The sequence below is a fragment of the Stigmatopora nigra genome, chromosome 11 (assembly GCF_051989575.1).
Source record: "Stigmatopora nigra isolate UIUO_SnigA chromosome 11, RoL_Snig_1.1, whole genome shotgun sequence".
NCBI classification, from domain to species: domain Eukaryota; kingdom Metazoa; phylum Chordata; class Actinopteri; order Syngnathiformes; family Syngnathidae; genus Stigmatopora; species Stigmatopora nigra.
The window spans coordinates 10,573,316-10,591,593 of record NC_135518.1 but is presented as its reverse complement, the minus strand read 5'-3'; the positions used below and the strand labels follow the sequence as shown (position 1 = coordinate 10,591,593).

The window sequence follows — 18,278 nt, the reverse complement described above, 5'->3', positions numbered from 1 at the left end:
TATGGAAAAACAAATATTAAAACGGTTATATCAGTGGAAAGCTTGCTGACCTGTTTGCTTAATTTTGGTCTTGTGAGTCCTAATATGCCAAAAGTTACTGTGTGGTCGAATTTGGTACCCCCATTTGGTGCAAATAGTTAAAACATGGTGGTACCAACCAAACCTGTTTCATTTTGAGTGTTTTTGGTGACTTTCCAGCTGCGCACCTCCTTGTGCTTTCTCCCCACATCATTACTTTCATGCTGGAATCCCTCGGCCTTTGTATTAAACCCTCCTTCTTCTTATTCTGCTTCTTCCATCCGTGCTGCAAATCCTTCCTGTATCAACCACAGGAGAGAAAATGAGCGGCAGAAATCTCTTGCCGGCCAAGGGCCCATTAAGAGAGATGGCTTTTCCTACTAAGAATGGGTCCAGAGATGGAGGGAGATGAAAGCAGAAGAAAAACTGTTCCTTGCTTTCTAAAGATAGACTCCCCCCCCCCCCACACACACACACACCTCTATTTTTCATAGAAAAATGGACATCAGGTTGAGATTTGAGAGGAAGAAAGGAAAGACAAAAGGCCATCGATAGATTGTGCGACTTGGGCTATTAAATGGAGCTCATTAAATCACGATTTTACAGTGTCCCACTCTGCCTAAAGTCATAAAGATGTCGTTTTGAGCCTGACTCAACTTACAATTGACTTATTTGGATTGCATCCTTTTAGATTGCCTCATCGAATCGATGATGATTTACACGTAATATCGCCTCGGAACTGCCTCATGCCATAACCTGATCGATAATAGTCTGAAATTCAAATGAAGGAAAGACATATTGCTTGGCTGGCCACTAATTCAATGTGTCCCACGCCTCTGGCTTGAAGTCAGCTGGGATGGGCTTCAGCACCCCCCCGCAATCCTAGTGAGGATAAAAAAAATCTTACTATTGTATGTTGTTTTTTAAGAGAAAAAGCCTTACTATACTATGTCGTTTTTTAAGAAAAAAAAGCCTTACTATACTATGTCGTTTTTTAAGAAAAAAAGCCTTACTATACTATGTCGTTTTTTGAGAAAAAAAGCCTTACTATACTATGTCGTTTTTTGAGGAGAAAAAAGCCTTACTATACTGTGTCGTTTTTTGAGAAAAAATAGCCTTACTATACTATGTCGTTTTTTGAGAAAAAAAGCCTTACTATACTATGTCGTTTTTTGAGAAAAAAAGCCTTACTATACTATGTCGTTTTTTGAGAAAAAAAGCCTTACTATACTATGTCATTTTTTGAGAAAAAAAGCCTTACTATACTATGTCGTTTTTTGAGAAAAAATAGCCTTACTATACTATGTCGTTTCTTGAGAAAAAATGCCTTACTATACTATGTCGTTTTTTGAGAAAAAATGCCTTACTATACTATGCCGTTTTTTGAGAAAAAAAGCCTCACTATACTATGTCGTTTTTGGAGGGAAAAAAGCCTCACTATACTATGTCGTTTTTTGAGAAAAAAAAGCCTTACTATACTATGTCGTTTTTTGAGAAAAAAAGCCTTACTATACTATGTCGTTTTTTTGAGAAAAAAAGCCTTACTATACTATGTCGTTTTTTGAGAAAAAAGCCTTACTATACTATGTCGTTTTTTGAGAAAAAAAAGCCTTACTATACTATGTCGTTTTTTGAGGAAAAATAGCCTTACTATACTATGTCGTTTTTTGAGGAGAAAAAAAGCCTTACTATACTATGTCGTTTTTTGAGAAAAAAAGCCTTACTATACTATGTCGTTTTTTGAGAAAAAAAAGCCTTACTATACTATGTCGTTTTTTGAGAAAAAAAGCCTTACTATACTATGTCGTTTTTTGAGAAAAAAAGCCTTACTATACTATGTCGTTTTTTGAGAAAAAAAGCCTTACTATACTATGTCGTTTTTTTGAGGAAAAAAAAAGCCTTACTATACTATGTCGTTTTTTGAGAAAAAAAGCCTTACTATACTGTCGTTTTTTGAGGAAAAATAGCCTCACTATACTATGTCGTTTTTTGAGAAAAAAAGCCTTACTATACTATGTCGTTTTTTGAGAAAAAAAGCCTTACTATACTATGTTGTTTTTTGAGAAAAAAAAGCCTTACTATACTATGTCGTTTTTTGAGAAAAAATGCCTTACTATACTATGTCGTTTTTTGAGAAAAAATAGCCTTACTATACTATGTCGTTTTTTGAGAAAAAAAGCCTTACTATACTATGTCGTTTTTTGAGAAAAAAAAGCCTTACTATACTATGTAGTTTTTTGAGAAAAAAAGCCTTACTATACTATGTCGTTTTTTGAGAAAAAAAAGCCTTACTATACTATGTCGTTTTTTGAGAAAAAAAGCCTTACTATACTATGTCGTTTTTTGAGGAAAAAAAGCCTTACTATACTATGTCGTTTTTTGAGTAAAAAGCCTTACTATACTATGTCGTTTTTTGAGAAAAAAAGCCTTACTATACTATGTCGTTTTTTGAGAAAAAAAAGCCTTACTATACTATGTCGTTTTTTGAGAAAAAAAAGCCTTACTATACTATGTCGTTTTTTGAGAAAAAAAGCCTTACTATACTATGTCGTTTTTTTGAGAAAAAAAAGCCTTACTATACTATGTCGTTTTTTGAGAGAAAAAGCCTTACTATACTATGTAGTTTTTTGAGGAAAAATAGCCTTACTATACTATGTCGTTTTTTGAGAAAAAATGCCTTACTATACTATGTCGTTTTTTGAGAAAAAATGCCTTACTATACTATGTCGTTTTTTGAGAAAAGAAAGCCTTACTATACTATGTCGTTTTTTGAGAAAAAATGCCTTACTATACTATGTCGTTTTTTGAGAAAAAATAGCCTTACTATACTATGTCGTTTTTTGGGGAAAAAAGCCTTACTATACTATGTCGTTTTTTGAGAAAAAAAGCCTTACTATACTATGTCGTTTTTTGAGAAAAAAAGCCTTACTATACTATGTCGTTTTTTGAGAAAAAAAAGCCTTACTTTACTATGTCGTTTTTTGAGAAAAAATGCCTTACTATACTATGTCGTTTTTGGAGAAAAAAAGCCTTACTATACTATGTCGTTTTTTGAGTAAAAAAAGCCTTACTATACTATGTCGTTTTTTGAGTAAAAAAGCCTTACTATACTATGTCGTTTTTGAGAAAAAAAGCCTTACTATACTATGTCGTTTTTTGAGAAAAAAGCCTTACTATACTATGTCGTTTTTTGAGAAAAAAAGCCTTACTATACTATGTCGTTTTTTGAGTAAAAAAAGCCTTACTATACTATGTCGTTTTTTGAGAAAAAAAGCCTTACTATACTATGTCGTTTTTTTGAGGAAAAAAAGCCTTACTATACTATGTCGTTTTTTGAGGAAAAAAAGCCTTACTATACTATGTCGTTTTTTGAGAAAAAAAGCCTTACTATACTATGTCGTTTTTTGAGAAAAAAAAGCCTTACTATACTATGTCGTTTTTTGAGAAAAAAAAGCCTTACTATACTATGTCGTTTTTTGAGAAAAAAAGCCTTACTATACTATGTCGTTTTTTTGAGAAAAAAAAGCCTTACTATACTATGTCGTTTTTTGAGAGAAAAAGCCTTACTATACTATGTAGTTTTTTGAGGAAAAATAGCCTTACTATACTATGTCGTTTTTTGAGAAAAAATGCCTTACTATACTATGTCGTTTTTTGAGAAAAAAATGCCTTACTATACTATGTCGTTTTTTGAGAAAAGAAAGCCTTACTATACTATGTCGTTTTTTGAGAAAAAATGCCTTACTATACTATGTCGTTTTTTGAGAAAAAATAGCCTTACTATACTATGTCGTTTTTTGGGGAAAAAAGCCTTACTATACTATGTCGTTTTTTGAGAAAAAAAGCCTTACTATACTATGTCGTTTTTTGAGAAAAAAAGCCTTACTATACTATGTCGTTTTTTGAGAAAAAATGCCTTACTATACTATGTCGTTTTTTGAGAAAAAATAGCCTTACTATACTATGTCGTTTTTTGGGGAAAAAAGCCTTACTATACTATGTCGTTTTTTGAGAAAAAAAGCCTTACTATACTATGTCGTTTTTTTGAGAAAAAAAGCCTTACTATACTATGTCGTTTTTTGAGAAAAAAGCCTTACTATACTATGTCGTTTTTGGAGAAAAAAAAGCCTTACTATACTATGTCGTTTTTTGAGTAAAAAAGCCTTACTATACTATGTCGTTTTTTGAGAAAAAAAAGCCTTACTATACTATGTCGTTTTTTGAGGAAAAAAAGCCTTACTATACTATGTCGTTTTTTGAGAAAAAAAGCCTTACTATACTATGTCGTTTTTTGAGAAAAAAAGCCTTACTATACTATGTCGTTTTTTGAGGAAAAAAAGCCTTACTATACTATGTCGTTTTTTTGAGAAAAAAAGCCTTACTATACTATGTCGTTTTTTGAGAAAAAAAGCCTTACTATACTATGTCGTTTTTTGAGAAAAAAAGCCTTACTATACTATGTCGTTTTTTGAGAAAAAAAAGCCTTACTATACTATGTCGTTTTTTGAGAAAAAAAAGCCTTACTATACTATGTCGTTTTTTTGAGAAAAAAAGCCTTACTATACTATGTCGTTTTTTGAGAAAAAAGCCTTACTATACTATGTCGTTTTTGGAGAAAAAAAAGCCTTACTATACTATGTCGTTTTTTGAGTAAAAAAGCCTTACTATACTATGTCGTTTTTTGAGAAAAAAAAGCCTTACTATACTATGTCGTTTTTTGAGAAAAAAAAGCCTTACTATACTATGTCGTTTTTTGAGAAAAAAAGCCTTACTATACTATGTCGTTTTTGGAGAAAAAAAGCCTTACTATACTATGTCGTTTTTGGAGAAAAAAAGCCTTACTATACTATGTCGTTTTTTGAGGAAAAAAAGCCTTACTATACTATGTCGTTTTTTGAGAAAAAAAAGCCTTACTATACTATGTCGTTTTTTGAGAAAAAAAGCCTTACTATACTATGTCGTTTTTTGAGGAAAAAAAGCCTTACTATACTATGTCGTTTTTTGAGAAAAAAAGCCTTACTATACTATGTCGTTTTTTGAGAAAAAAAGCCTTACTATACTATGTCGTTTTTTTGAGAAAAAAAGCCTTACTATACTATGTCGTTTTTTGAGAAAAAAAGCCTTACTATACTATGTCGTTTTTTGAGAAAAACTGCCTTACTATACTATGTCGTTTTTTGAGAAAAAATGCCTTACTATACTATGCCGTTTTTTGAGAAAAAAAGCCTCACTATACTATGTCGTTTTTTGAGAAAAAAAGCCTTACTATACTATGTCGTTTTTGGAGAAAAAAAAGCCTTACTATACTATGTCGTTTTTTGAGAAAAAAAGCCTTTCTATACTATGTCGTTTTTTGAGAAAAAAAAGCCTTACTATACTATGTCGTTTTTTGAGAAAAAAAAGCCTTACTATACTATGTCGTTTTTTGAGAAAAAAAGCCTTACTATACTATGTCGTTTTTGGAGAAAAAAAGCCTTACTATACTATGTCGTTTTTGGAGAAAAAAAGCCTTACTATACTATGTCGTTTTTTGAGGAAAAAAAGCCTTACTATACTATGTCGTTTTTTGAGAAAAAAAAGCCTTACTATACTATGTCGTTTTTTGAGAAAAAATGCCTTACTATACTATGTCGTTTTTTGAGAAAAAAAGCCTTACTATACTATGTCGTTTTTTGAGAAAAAAAAGCCTTACTATACTATGTCGTTTTTTGAGAAAAAAAAGCCTTACTATACTATGTCGTTTTTTGAGTAAAAAGCCTTACTATACTATGTCGTTTTTTGAGAAAAAAAGCCTTACTATACTATGTCGTTTTTTTGAGAAAAAAAAGCCTTACTATACTATGTCGTTTTTGGAGAAAAAAATGCCTTACTATACTATGTCGTTTTTGGAGAAAAAAAGCCTTACTATACTATGTCGTTTTTTGAGTAAAAAAAGCCTTACTATACTATGTCGTTTTTTGAGTAAAAAAGCCTTACTATACTATGTCGTTTTTGAGAAAAAAAGCCTTACTATACTATGTCGTTTTTTGAGAAAAAAAGCCTTACTATACTATGTCGTTTTTTGAGAAAAAAAAAGCCTTACTATACTATGTCGTTTTTTGAGAAAAAATAGCCTTACTATACTATGTCGTTTTTTGAGAAAAAAAGCCTTACTATACTATGTCGTTTTTTGAGGAAAAAAAGCCTTACTATACTATGTCGTTTTTTGAGGAAAAAAAAGCCTTACTATACTATGTCGTTTTTTGAGAAAAAATGCCTTACTATACTATGTCGTTTTTTGAGAAAAAAAGCCTTACTATACTATGTCGTTTTTTGAGAAAAAAAAGCCTTACTATACTATGTCGTTTTTTGAGAAAAAAAAGCCTTACTATACTATGTCGTTTTTTGAGTAAAAAGCCTTACTATACTATGTCGTTTTTTGAGAAAAAAAAGCCTAACTATACTATGTTGTTTTTTTGAGAAAAAAAAGCCTTACTATACTATGTCGTTTTTTGAGAAAAAAAAGCCTTACTATATACTATGTCGTTTTTTGAGAAAAAAAAAGCCTTACTATACTATGTCGTTTTTGGAGAAAAAAATGCCTTACTATACTATGTCGTTTTTGGAGAAAAAAAGCCTTACTATACTATGTCGTTTTTTGAGTAAAAAAAGCCTTACTATACTATGTCGTTTTTTGAGTAAAAAAGCCTTACTATACTATGTCGTTTTTGAGAAAAAAAGCCTTACTATACTATGTCGTTTTTTGAGAAAAAAAGCCTTACTATACTATGTCGTTTTTTGAGAAAAAAAAGCCTTACTATACTATGTCGTTTTTTGAGAAAAAATAGCCTTACTATACTATGTCGTTTTTTTGAGAAAAAAAGCCTTACTATACTATGTCGTTTTTGGAGAAAAAAAAGCCTTACTATACTATGTCGTTTTTGGAGAAAAAAAGCCTTACTATACTATGTCGTTTTTTAAGAAAAAAAAAAGCTTTGCTATACTATGTCATTTTTAAAGCATAATACCATAAAGTATTAAGTATGATCTGGGAGTGAAAAGAGACAAAACAACAAATACTAGAAATTATTCTTGGTGTGATGGCCTAGTGGATAAGTCATCAGTCTTCCACCTATGGGGTCCTGGGTTCAAATCCAAGTGCAGGGAAAGATTTTCCCAAAATTATTCAGGCAAATGAATGAGATAAAAGTAAAAGTACTACTGCTTTCTCTCTCAGGGTGATGGCCCAGTGGTTAAGTCATCAGTCTCCCACCTATGGGGTCCTGGGTTCAAATCCAAGTGCAGGCAAAGATTTTTCTAACATTATTCAGGCAAATGAATGAGATAAAAGTATAAGTACTACTGCTTTCTCTCACAGGTGGATGGCCCAGTGGTTAAGTCATCAGTCTCCCACCTATGGGGTTCTGGGTTCAAATCCAAGTGCAGGCAAAGATTTTCCCAATATTATTCAGGCAAATGAATGAGATAAAAGTACAAGTACTACTGCTTTCTCTCACAGGGTGGTGGCCCAGTGGTTAAGTCATCAGTCTCCCACATCTGTGGACCTGGGTTCGAATCCAAGTGCCGGCAAAGATTTTCCCAATATTATTCAGTTAAAAGATTAAGTTCTAATGCCTAAGTGTATAAGTGTATGTACTACAGCCTAAGTGTTTAAGTGTATAAGTGTATAAGTCTTCAGTGGTGGATGAAGCATTTTGTGAAAAAAATGACTAAGTGTTTCACCCCATTTCCTTGGATAAAACGTTTCAACACCTATGTATAAGTGGGGCACGAGTTGGTGTAGTGGGTTGCACACTCGCCTTTGCACCGAGAGAACGTGAGTTCGCTTCCCGGTGTCGGCGGTTCACTGACCAAGCAAGCGGTCGAGGGTCGGCCGAAGGCCGACCCGAGAACGCCTTTCGCACATACAGGTCTATCAAGTGTCTTCCGAACTGCCGAAGGCAGTTCGGAATATAACCTTTTGCTGAAAAGTATGACTAAGTGTTTAATTTAAAATAAAAAGTTTTCTCTTTTTTTTTTCCATTTACATTCCATTTTACATGGTGTAGTGATCAGCCAAACGACAGCTGCGGGAAGCGAACCCAGGTCTCCCCGACGGGAGTCCAGTGCACTAACCTCTGCGCCATCTAAGTGGCTACACTTTCCTTAGTAATCATTTGAGTGTCATGACAAGAAGTACACAGAAACAACTAAGTGAAAATGTGTCCCAACCGGGATTTGAACCCGGGTCTCCCAGACGAGAGACTAGTGACTTAACCTCTACGCCACGGTGTCCTCACTGAAACCTTGAGCAAGGATGGATAATACATTTAAAAAGAAAAACACTTTACTACACTCTGTAGTTTTTTTAAAGAAAAAAAGCCTTACAAAGCCCTCCCTTTATTTAACATCTCTTATGCAAAAAATATTTTTATTTGTCATTCATTGTAATTGATCATGTCAGTTTACATACTTCCATTTCTTTACTTTTTAAACATATATTACATGAGCAAGCAGAGGCAAAAAACAATCACAAATTTTTCCTCACAAAATGAAATTAACTGTCACACATTAATAGTACACACATTAGATGTTGATTCTTAAAGAGCCTCAGTAAGAGAGTTAAAGTGATTATTGAGAACAGGATTGACCGCAAGACCTCCTGTGTAAATAAATGCAGCGTTGGGAGGATACTTGAGCTAACACATTGGTCAGCAGCCTTTGCCAGAACCGACAGCTCTCATCTTTACGGCTACATGCATTCATTAAACCTGTCCTCTTGTGATTTTGCTGCTTTGCACCAATCAATTTTCTTTCTCTCTCTTTGAGAAAGCTCTTGACATGCAATTCTATTGATAGTTACATGTCATTTGTATTATCACACAATAGAACTAATCCTTTTCGGTATCTAATTGAATCTACTCTACTTTCTTAGAATTGCATCGACAAAATGTTACTCCCATGTTGATTCTGATCATGCTTTTCTACCTTGTGTGTTTGCGCAGATCCCAAGCTGATGGATTCTGAAAAAGACGGCGATTTCAACAAGCCATCTTTGAATGAAGGTGAGCTTTCCAATTCGCCACCTGAGGCTATACAAGGGTTTTCAAGTCGTAGCGAGGAGAAGCACGCCCTCGGCGCTGCTTCCAGTCTTCGGCGAGAACAAAAGCCAGTGCCGTATACTGACAGAGGGATTGACAGAAAATGAAAGTGAGAGTGTGACGATAGAGAAAGCTAGTGTGCGTTTGGTGACAGGCACATTCTACTCACCCTCATTTCCACGGTGTGGATCTGTCAACGTTGAGGCTGGGTTGTTCGTGTCATCAGAAGTGTTTTCTTGCACATGCAAACCATCACTTTTGCTAAATTTGGCACAAAATGACAGTACACGTGAATGTCTTCAGATTCCATTCAGAGCAAAAATCTATCATATACATCTACTTACAAAATATTTGGTTACAAAACATCTCAATGGAAACATTTTATCTCGCATTTGAATTATCATCGCTCTGATTTTCTTCTTACATTTACATTATTTAACTCAGTTACTACCAAAGACATACAACAATGTTTGAAGGTGAATGTTGGCTCTATGTTTTCCGTTACCTGTAGTCAGCATTTCCTCTTCATCTGCAGAATATTTATTCCCCGGATGGCCCTCTCCCTTCTCCACACCGGCCTCGGCCAACGCGGACCCCTCGTCCGTCACCCTGGTGTCTGAAAGGGACAAGGACAACACCTGGCTGTACACCCTGGACCCCATCCTGCTCACCATCATCGTGATGAGCTCTCTCGGCGTCCTGCTGGGCGCCGTCTGCGCCGGGCTGCTGCTTTACTGCACCTGCTCCTACGGCGGCTTGTCGTCGCGTTCCTCCACCACGCTGGAGAACTACAACTTCGAGTTGTACGACGGTATCAAGCACAAAGTCAAGATCAACCAGCAAAAGTGCTGCTCAGAAGCTTGAGGTGGTTTTCGGTGATGAGAAGAAGGTCCCGCATCTCCTCCGCCTGCAGGAGAACCATTTGAGTTGAATGAATTTGACAGTCTTTGTGTAATCGTCGGTGAAGACGGACAGACAGACACACAAGCACCTGCGACAATCCGAGGCCTCAAATGACAAAGTTCAAAGGTGACACGTGACAATTGCCAAAAGTTGGCGCAACATGTCTCGGTACCGAATGAGGAGGCAAAAGAGATGGCATGCTAACGCGTCACTTTCGGACAAGTGGGAATTGAAATCAACACATATCAAGCGAATGCCTTGGGGGGGAAAAATACTTATAGCTATGAAATGGAGACTATTTTACTTTAGTTTTAACTTTAGTATGAGTTTTGTATGTGTTAAATTTTTTGTTAGCTTGTTTTTTCTTTCTCCTGCCCTGGGTGTGCGCTTTGTGAAAGCAGTGGTGTAGAAAAATCATGGTATCTTTTTTGTTCACTTTTTTTTTTAGATTGGGAGGATAAGTGTGTAGTGCAGGGGTTCCCTGGTGTAGAGCATTTGTAGGCTTTATTTAATAATGTGTTGGCATTTCTATATATTCTATAACCTATGTATATATACACATGTATGTATATATACATATGTATATGTACACATGTATATATACACATGTATACATACATATGTACTTATACATACTTATGTATTCATGCATTCATATGTATACATACATATGTATGGATACACACTTATGTATATATACGTATGGATACATACATATGTATATATACATATGTATACATACATATGTATGGATACACACTTATGTATATATACGTATGGATACATACATATGTATACATACATATGTATACATACATATGTATACATACATATGTATGGATACACACTTATCTATACATGTGTGTATACATACATATGTAATCATACATATGTATACATACATATGTATGGATACACACTTATGTATACATACAAATGTATTCATACATATGTATACATACATATGTATACATACATATTTATACATGTATATATACGTATGTATACATACATATGTATACATGTATATATACGTATGTATATACATGCATATATACATATGTATATACATGCATATATACATATGTATATATACATGTGTATACATATACATACATACATATATATGTGCAGCTCACACAATGAAAAATGTGTTCGAAACAAGTGAAAGTCTGGTTTTACAAAAAGTATAAATGCCACTCAAAACATCTGATCTCATGTCAAATGGTCTACTATTTCTTTACTTTTTCAAAAGAAAAAGATGTATAGTGAACTATGAGCTATTCCGTGGGGTAGAGCGTGTACTTACCATGCTAGAGGTTGTCGGATTGAAGCCTGCCATCCTCCGTGTTGTCACCTTACAGCTGAAAAAGAAATGTAGTGAGTGATTCTGTAGCATATTAGGGGGGTGGGTGGGAACTTAACTTCAATGGTACGGTGTCCAATTGCCACACGAGAGGAGTTGGTTCAAATCCCACATCCAACAAGTTGTCACCTTACCGCTGGGGCGCTGGGGATTCAGGGAATGGCATGGTCGCAAAGGCCATCACCTTCTGCCACGGGTATGAAGGACAATATGTCTTTTACAGCATTTTAGACCAATTGCATCACCGAGACATCCATTACTATATTTTCCCTACCACAAGTCGCAATACCTGCACCTGATCAATCAATGGCCAGCCAATCGCAAGATTTTGAACCCAGGACGCCAGAGCAGTGAGGCAGACACATTAACCACTCAGGCCAAGGGACCCACCTTTCAGTCATTGTCTCTTGGCGATCCCAATACTTCACACATGCTAAGCAGGCATTCTACCACTTGAGCTAATTCCCCTTGGTAACATAAGAGCTTACACCACCTGGTATTCCAGGGCAGTCTCTCATCCAAGTACTAACCAGGCCTGGTAAGCTTCCCGAGATCAGACATGATCATGGTAGTATGCTGTAAGCCCAACTAGATCCGATCTTTGGAGTAGCACCTATAATTTTAGCAAACTTTCACTTGTTTAGTGCACATTTTGCATTGAATTTGGCCTGCAAATACAGGGTGTTCCAAAATGTTTGACCACATTTTGTAGGCCAATAATTTTGTCTACTTGCCTTCCTGAATAGTCCTCGAAAGAGTGTTAGAAGAGCAAGTGTGGAAATACACATTCCAGCCCTTTTCTTGAAATTTTTGGAGCCAAATCCTAATTTGTTTTGCAGTTGGTGCCTTCTTTGCAAAATTTGTGAAGAAGGCACACCACACTGTCTTCAGTGACTGTTTCCTAGCATGCTCTAACATGCAAAATGCCTTTTCTTTTGAAGTAAATGTCATTTCTTAACCTGAAAAGACAGAAATGACAAATGGTAAACATTTTTTTCTACACAAACTGTGAAGATTTGAGTTAATTCCAACAAAAATGGTCAATAATTGGCCTGCAAAATGGTATCAAACATTCTAGAACACCCTGAACAGGACATGTATATTTTTGTTTTTCAGACTCTATAATGACACTGTGTGAACATAAATGTCAATGACGGATTTTTTTTATCGCAACCTATGGATTGCCAAAGAGCTGCGTGTCCGTGTGTCGGACCAGATGAAGCAAGGTTGAAAAAGAGCCGAGGAAGTAAACGGAACATTTTTTTAGACAAACAATCGAGCCTTAAGCTTATTGCGGAAAGCGCTGTATCGGAAGAATGCCATTTTTTGGGGGGGAAAAGACTGAGAGATGATGTCATGTTTACGCAGGGTGGGGGGTTCATCTGAATTAGGACCATAATCCATCCATTTAGAGTGATACTTTGGCTGCGTGTATTTTTTTTTTTTAACTAGGAGAAGCGGGCTGCTCAAAAAGGGATTGGACGCCTGTCGCCGCTGCCAATGAGTTAAAGGAGTGCTTTCCAAGTGCCTTGGAGCATACGTTATCTCTCTATTGAATTTACATGATTAATGATCAAATATGTGGAGACATCCAGCCAACAGATAGTATTACCTCCTCTGTCTCGACGGACACGCAAGCACGCATGCACAGCACTGGCCAGAGAACTTAAAACTGATGTTTGTAGAATTTGTACAGAGAAATGTCTTTTTTAATGTAATTATTATTATTTAATAAAGGCTAAACAACTAAAGGTTTGATTGTCACTGAGGCTTATTTGGGTAGCAATGTGTAAAAAGTAAAGTATTTTATAAAGTCTTTTTTTTGTACCAACAGCATTAATAACCAGTACAGTCGTTGGCGTGGGGTTGCCACGGAAACAGCATGGTCCCCACTCTGCTTATCAGCCAGTGTACATCCAATTGGAGTTATTTTTTTTTAAAGCCCAATCATTACACATTGTTGCAGCAATAGAAAAGGAATTGTTTATTCTTTAAAAGAATGCATTTCCCCAATCAACTGTCCCATTTTTAGCTTGCTTTATAATTATTGGCTGCAACCCTCCATATATACATACTGTGTGTGTGTATGTGTCAAAGTTTGGTTCAAGCACACTAATTAGCTTCCAAGGCCATTATCACTGATCTCTCACTGCATCAGCGTTTTATACTCCTCTTTCTTCTCTTTTTCTACATTCCATCACTCCTTAATTATTCATCACTCGTTCATTTCTCCATTTCCACCTCCTTGGGTGACTGGCCTCATTCTCACACTTCCCCTGGCAGGAAAACACATACACACACGTGCACGTACATAGCGGAACCAGAATGAAGCATGTCAATGGGGGTCCCTTGAGGTTAGTGTTTGCTCAAAGTGTAACCTACTAACACTCGTTTTAACTCGACAACTAAGCACTAATCACTGCACACGCATGGTTTTCTTTCAGGGGATAATAAGAGTGTCAGGGTTCTCGATCTTTCTAGGTTGCGGGATCCCCTGCAGGGTAGCATTGCTTTGAAAAACTGCTCATAATACATCAATCGTAAATAGTCTTAAAACTATATGTAACACTAAACATGATGGGAAGTTTGGGTTTGTTTTTTTTAAAAAGTTTCTAAGTATAGTTTTTGGAGAAATTATGATCAGACGACAATTTATATTGCCAATTTAGTTCGAAACAAGTATTTTTTTATAAAATTATTATTAAAACTAACTGGCATGTTGATGCCAAAATTTAGGCTGTTTTTTTTAACACACTATGATGACGCCTGTCCCCATTTTTAATCTTTAAAGTCCACAATTCATTTACCATCTACTGAGAAAGCCTTGGATACCTTTAACTGCTTAAATTAAAGAGCACAATAAAACCCAGCAATCATGAGAGAAACACAAAAGCAAATAGAGGTTCATCACAGTATAATACAGTCATTTGCCATTCTATCTGTAATTAAAAGGTAATAAGCCATTTTGTTTCCCTCCATTTACAAACACGTATTTCACGATTTGAATGGAAGCAACGAAGCAGCAATTTGAATTAACAAAGCTTTTAATTAGCTTTGTATGCGCTGCTTTGTTGAAAACAAACGCGTTAACGATCAGCATGAAATAAGTTCGCTTTTTTGTTCTACGTCTATCTCGCGCATCTAATCTCAATACTTTGTTTGTGAGCCACCTGTTTCTATTTAACCGTTAACTAAATAAATGGGGAAAAAACTTCAGTAGTTGCCCCCCAACCCTGTCAAATTGGATTGGCCGTTTAACGCTCAATTGCAATAGATCATGATCACTCAATGGAAAAATTTCTCTTATCTTTCGTTCCAAAACCAACTACTGCTTCCTCGTCCTTGTCTCCTCAACTGGGGTCACATTTTTAAATGCAAACTACAAAACCTTGAACCAAACACACTTAGGTTGAAGCTGCAGATGTCTACATATTACTGAAACGAGTACGTCCTAACTGTCATAATTTCTCGCATATTAGCCGCATCTGCGTATAAGTCGCACTATTAAAATTGCCTTAAAATCCTTCAATATTACAATTTCTCTCTTATAAGCCCCTAATTCACGATTTAGGGAATACAAATGTGTTACTATGATGGGAAAATCTTAAGTAAAATCATTGCACGTGCTATTTCTGAAATACTGTAAAAACCAAAATGACCGTCTGCTGCTTTAATCTATTGACTTCAATAAAGTAGGCCTACAACGGTTAAGGGCAAAAAGCAAAAAATAACAATAGTTGTACTACTGAAACAAACATTGTAGAACAAAAGTATCAAATCGCAGCAAAAGTCATGAAAATCTAAACCAAGCTCAATTCATCACATTGGATTATTTGCTATGTAGGTTTATGTAAAATGAAATACCGAAAAACACTTGAGCTAATGGAGAGGCACGGTAGTTTTAAATCTAGAAAGTACAACATAATATAAGCAGAATTTAAGCATTTTAGTGTGGGAGGTAGTTTAGTTTGATTGTCATCTTCCTACATATCAAAAAAATCCAACTTTCCGTCTTCCGGCATTGTCCCCCCGATAGGCTAAGCGGGCATCTGCAGCTCTTTTATGAGCCGCCTCCATCTCACTGGCAGTATAACGAACCCACAATATTGTGCTATTTGTCACTACGCACACAGCTGGAGGCGGCGTGCCGCTCGACGGACAACAAACTAAATTTACTTGGGCGTGCGGCACCGACTGACAGATGAATGATGACGGAAAGGCAAAGTTGGAAAAGTTGTTTTGGGGAATAACGGGATGAAGCAGAAAGGGAGATGTAAGAAGTAGGAAAATAAGCAGAGTGAAAGATTGATGAAGTGAATGTGAAGGCTAATGAGTCTTACTGATGGAAAGTAGAACTGGTGCGCCCGAGAGAAACTAACGCTTAAAGGCTAGCAGCGTGTCCATTAGGTGTTTAGTAATGCAATGTAATGAGTGAGCCGCTACGGTCGCCTTCGATAATCACGTGTCAGTGTGACGGATGCTGATCGCGTGGCTTCTTTAAACATTTACGATCTTTCTGGGGGTGTGAACATTTAGAGAGGAATGCAGACATGTTAAATATGCCCACATTTCATGTCATTCATCTTACCGAGAGATGCGCTTAATATTTTAGAGCAGTGCGGGAAATTCATTGAGTTTGGGGGAAAATGTTAGCAATAAATCTAAGCGTACAGCAAGTTATAAGCAAGTAAAGGAATATTTGCCACATTTCCCTAATCCCTAGTAATGCTAAAAATTGATATTTTGCAATGAAAACTAGAAACTATGAAATGAAAAGGGGTTTTCAGAATTTTATATTAAAATTGATAACTAGAGTGCAACGGAATAGTGTCTCAAATTCATATGCTATAAGACAACGTAAAAAGTTGCAGGTTTTTGACAGATTTTAACCTTAAGTAAAATCATTAAAAAATAAAATATTTGAATGGGAGCATGCTTAAGTCATACTAAAAATGTATACTAAAAGTTATACTAAAAAGTTTTAAATATCACTGTACAAAAATATTATTTCTTGAGGTACAACATTACTTTACGTATGCTTGTATTCTTTATTTATTACTTAATTACACTTTTTTCTTTTAATGAACTAAAATGTGTTGACTTGTTTAAGGATATTGTGGAAAAAAGTTCCCTTGGAAATCTAAAAGTATTGTACTCTATAATCACAGATATATACTTAGTTTATGTAAAAGTGAAGTCAAGCCTATGTGCACATCCTCATATTTTTTGCAGACTTCCCTTTTAGCCATAATCACAAATCTCTCTCCCCCATTCCCTTTACCCATGTTAAACATTTTTTCCAAGCTGGAAACCTGCTCTTTTTTTCCCAGAAAGCATCCATAAATAAACGTGTTTGTTATTAAACCCGCAGGCTTGAAAGTAACAACTTATCTGGAAAAATATAGTCTATAATCAATACGTTAGGAATGACTACAGATTCCCAAATGGAAGAATTGCATCCCCTAACACTTCCCTGTATATAAACAAAGCTATTATATAGAAAAATATTGATCTCACATGCTTTGGATTGCATTGCGCGTGAATAAAAACCCTGTCTGGATACCATCTTGTTCTCAGGCTCAAACTTAAGCGAGCGGTTCCGCTACGTCGGGTTTGAAAATGAGCTGCCACACCTCTCCATATAAGGGAGTCGTGGCCGCTTAGAGGGATTATTATGTCCACACTGAAGCGAGTCAAAGAGATTATTCATGCTATTAACAGGAAAACTTTTCCATTTCCATTAATTTATCTCTATAGGGCGCGAACGCCAAACACGCTTTTGGAGCGAGTGAATAGAAAGCGACACAAAGAGCGTCGAAGGAGACGGACAAGTGGCAGAAAGGAGTCGGAGTGTGGAGCAGACACGCCCCGTCACCCAACAACGGGCGCCAGACATCCTCCATTCTCTCCATCTGGGCCATCAGTGCAGCTGGCCTCTTCACTTTCCCTCACTCTTTTAAAGCCCCTCGTCATTCCTCTTCCTTGGCTCATCTCCTGCTTATTTTCCCAATGTGAATAGTTCTTTCTTTCCTTACTCTGCTTCTGGAAAGATTCAATCTGTAGATGCGGCTCTTTGCACTTTCACTATTGAAGGGTTTGTTCTGTCTGGAGCGCTGGATGAGCTTGTATCTTTCTTTACAAGCTGATTTTGAGTAAAACAAGTTGGGGAATGCTGTGGATGGCGAGGCACCCAAGCGGACAAAATTGGGCAATTTAGTGTCACCTGCGAATGGAATAGTCGATTTCTATCGCACGAAGATAAAGGATACATTAATGAATAGATTCATATTTAAGATAGTAAAATGTACATGCAGTCATAGTTGAACAAATGTAATAGTTTCTTGTATTTAGCTAAAGCGCTGGATCATTGTAACTTACTAAAGTTTAATGTAGCGTTTTTGGGGAAAAAAAACATGTTTTAAAAAGCCTGTTCTGTTTTGCGAGTTAAATGAAGAGAAAGAGTATCCGAGTGTCTTTATAGACTGAAGAGTTTTAATGTGCTCCCATTGTAACTGTTAATAATATTGTTTAATGATAGAAAGCAGTGGAAAGAAAAAGGGATATAAATACATAAACTAACTATTATACAGAAGGGTGCTATCACAATCGGACTATTTTCCTAGAGAATACCGTGTATGCGCATTTGTGTGTTTAGTCCAGCAAGCAAGGGATAAGAGGAGAAAGAGAAGATAGGTCAGATAGGGCGTGACAGGGCAAAGTGAGTTTTGACAATCCTACTTTTTGCTATCTGATGACTAATCCTGGCACCAATGATTGTTTGTACCAGAATGTAGGGCTGAAACTAAGTGGACCTAACCTTCAGTGTGATTTGTGATATTTGAATGTCGGAACAATTTGTCAACAACAACCTATTCTTAAATATTAAATCAAATACATTATACATTAACTCT

General features: G+C 35.9%; 1 protein-coding gene and 1 long non-coding RNA gene across 4 annotated transcripts in view; one reads left to right on the top strand and one right to left on the bottom strand.

The window, feature by feature from the left end:
• Positions 1–10,701, top strand: part of LOC144204419 (neuropilin-2-like) — a 77,196-nt gene extending 66,495 nt beyond the window's left edge. For both annotated transcript variants that reach the window (XM_077728410.1, XM_077728408.1), the window contains 2 exons: positions 9,003–9,062; positions 9,634–10,701. In XM_077728410.1, coding sequence (XP_077584536.1) covers positions 9,003–9,062; positions 9,634–9,962 — 389 coding nt within the window. In that variant the 3' untranslated portion in view covers positions 9,963–10,701. The remainder of the gene's footprint in view (positions 1–9,002; positions 9,063–9,633) is intronic.
• Positions 8,386–15,194, bottom strand: LOC144204424 (uncharacterized). 2 transcript variants are annotated; one of them, XR_013327886.1, is made up of 5 exons: positions 11,311–15,194; positions 9,770–10,005; positions 9,604–9,714; positions 9,268–9,359; positions 8,386–9,179 (listed from the first exon to the last, which is right to left on the bottom strand). It is a non-coding gene; the product is annotated as an uncharacterized LOC144204424 (long non-coding RNA). The 2 variants fall into 2 exon arrangements; XR_013327885.1 differs by having other exon boundaries at positions 9,839–10,005; positions 11,311–15,193.
• Between the last annotated feature and the right edge of the window lie 3,084 nt (positions 15,195–18,278).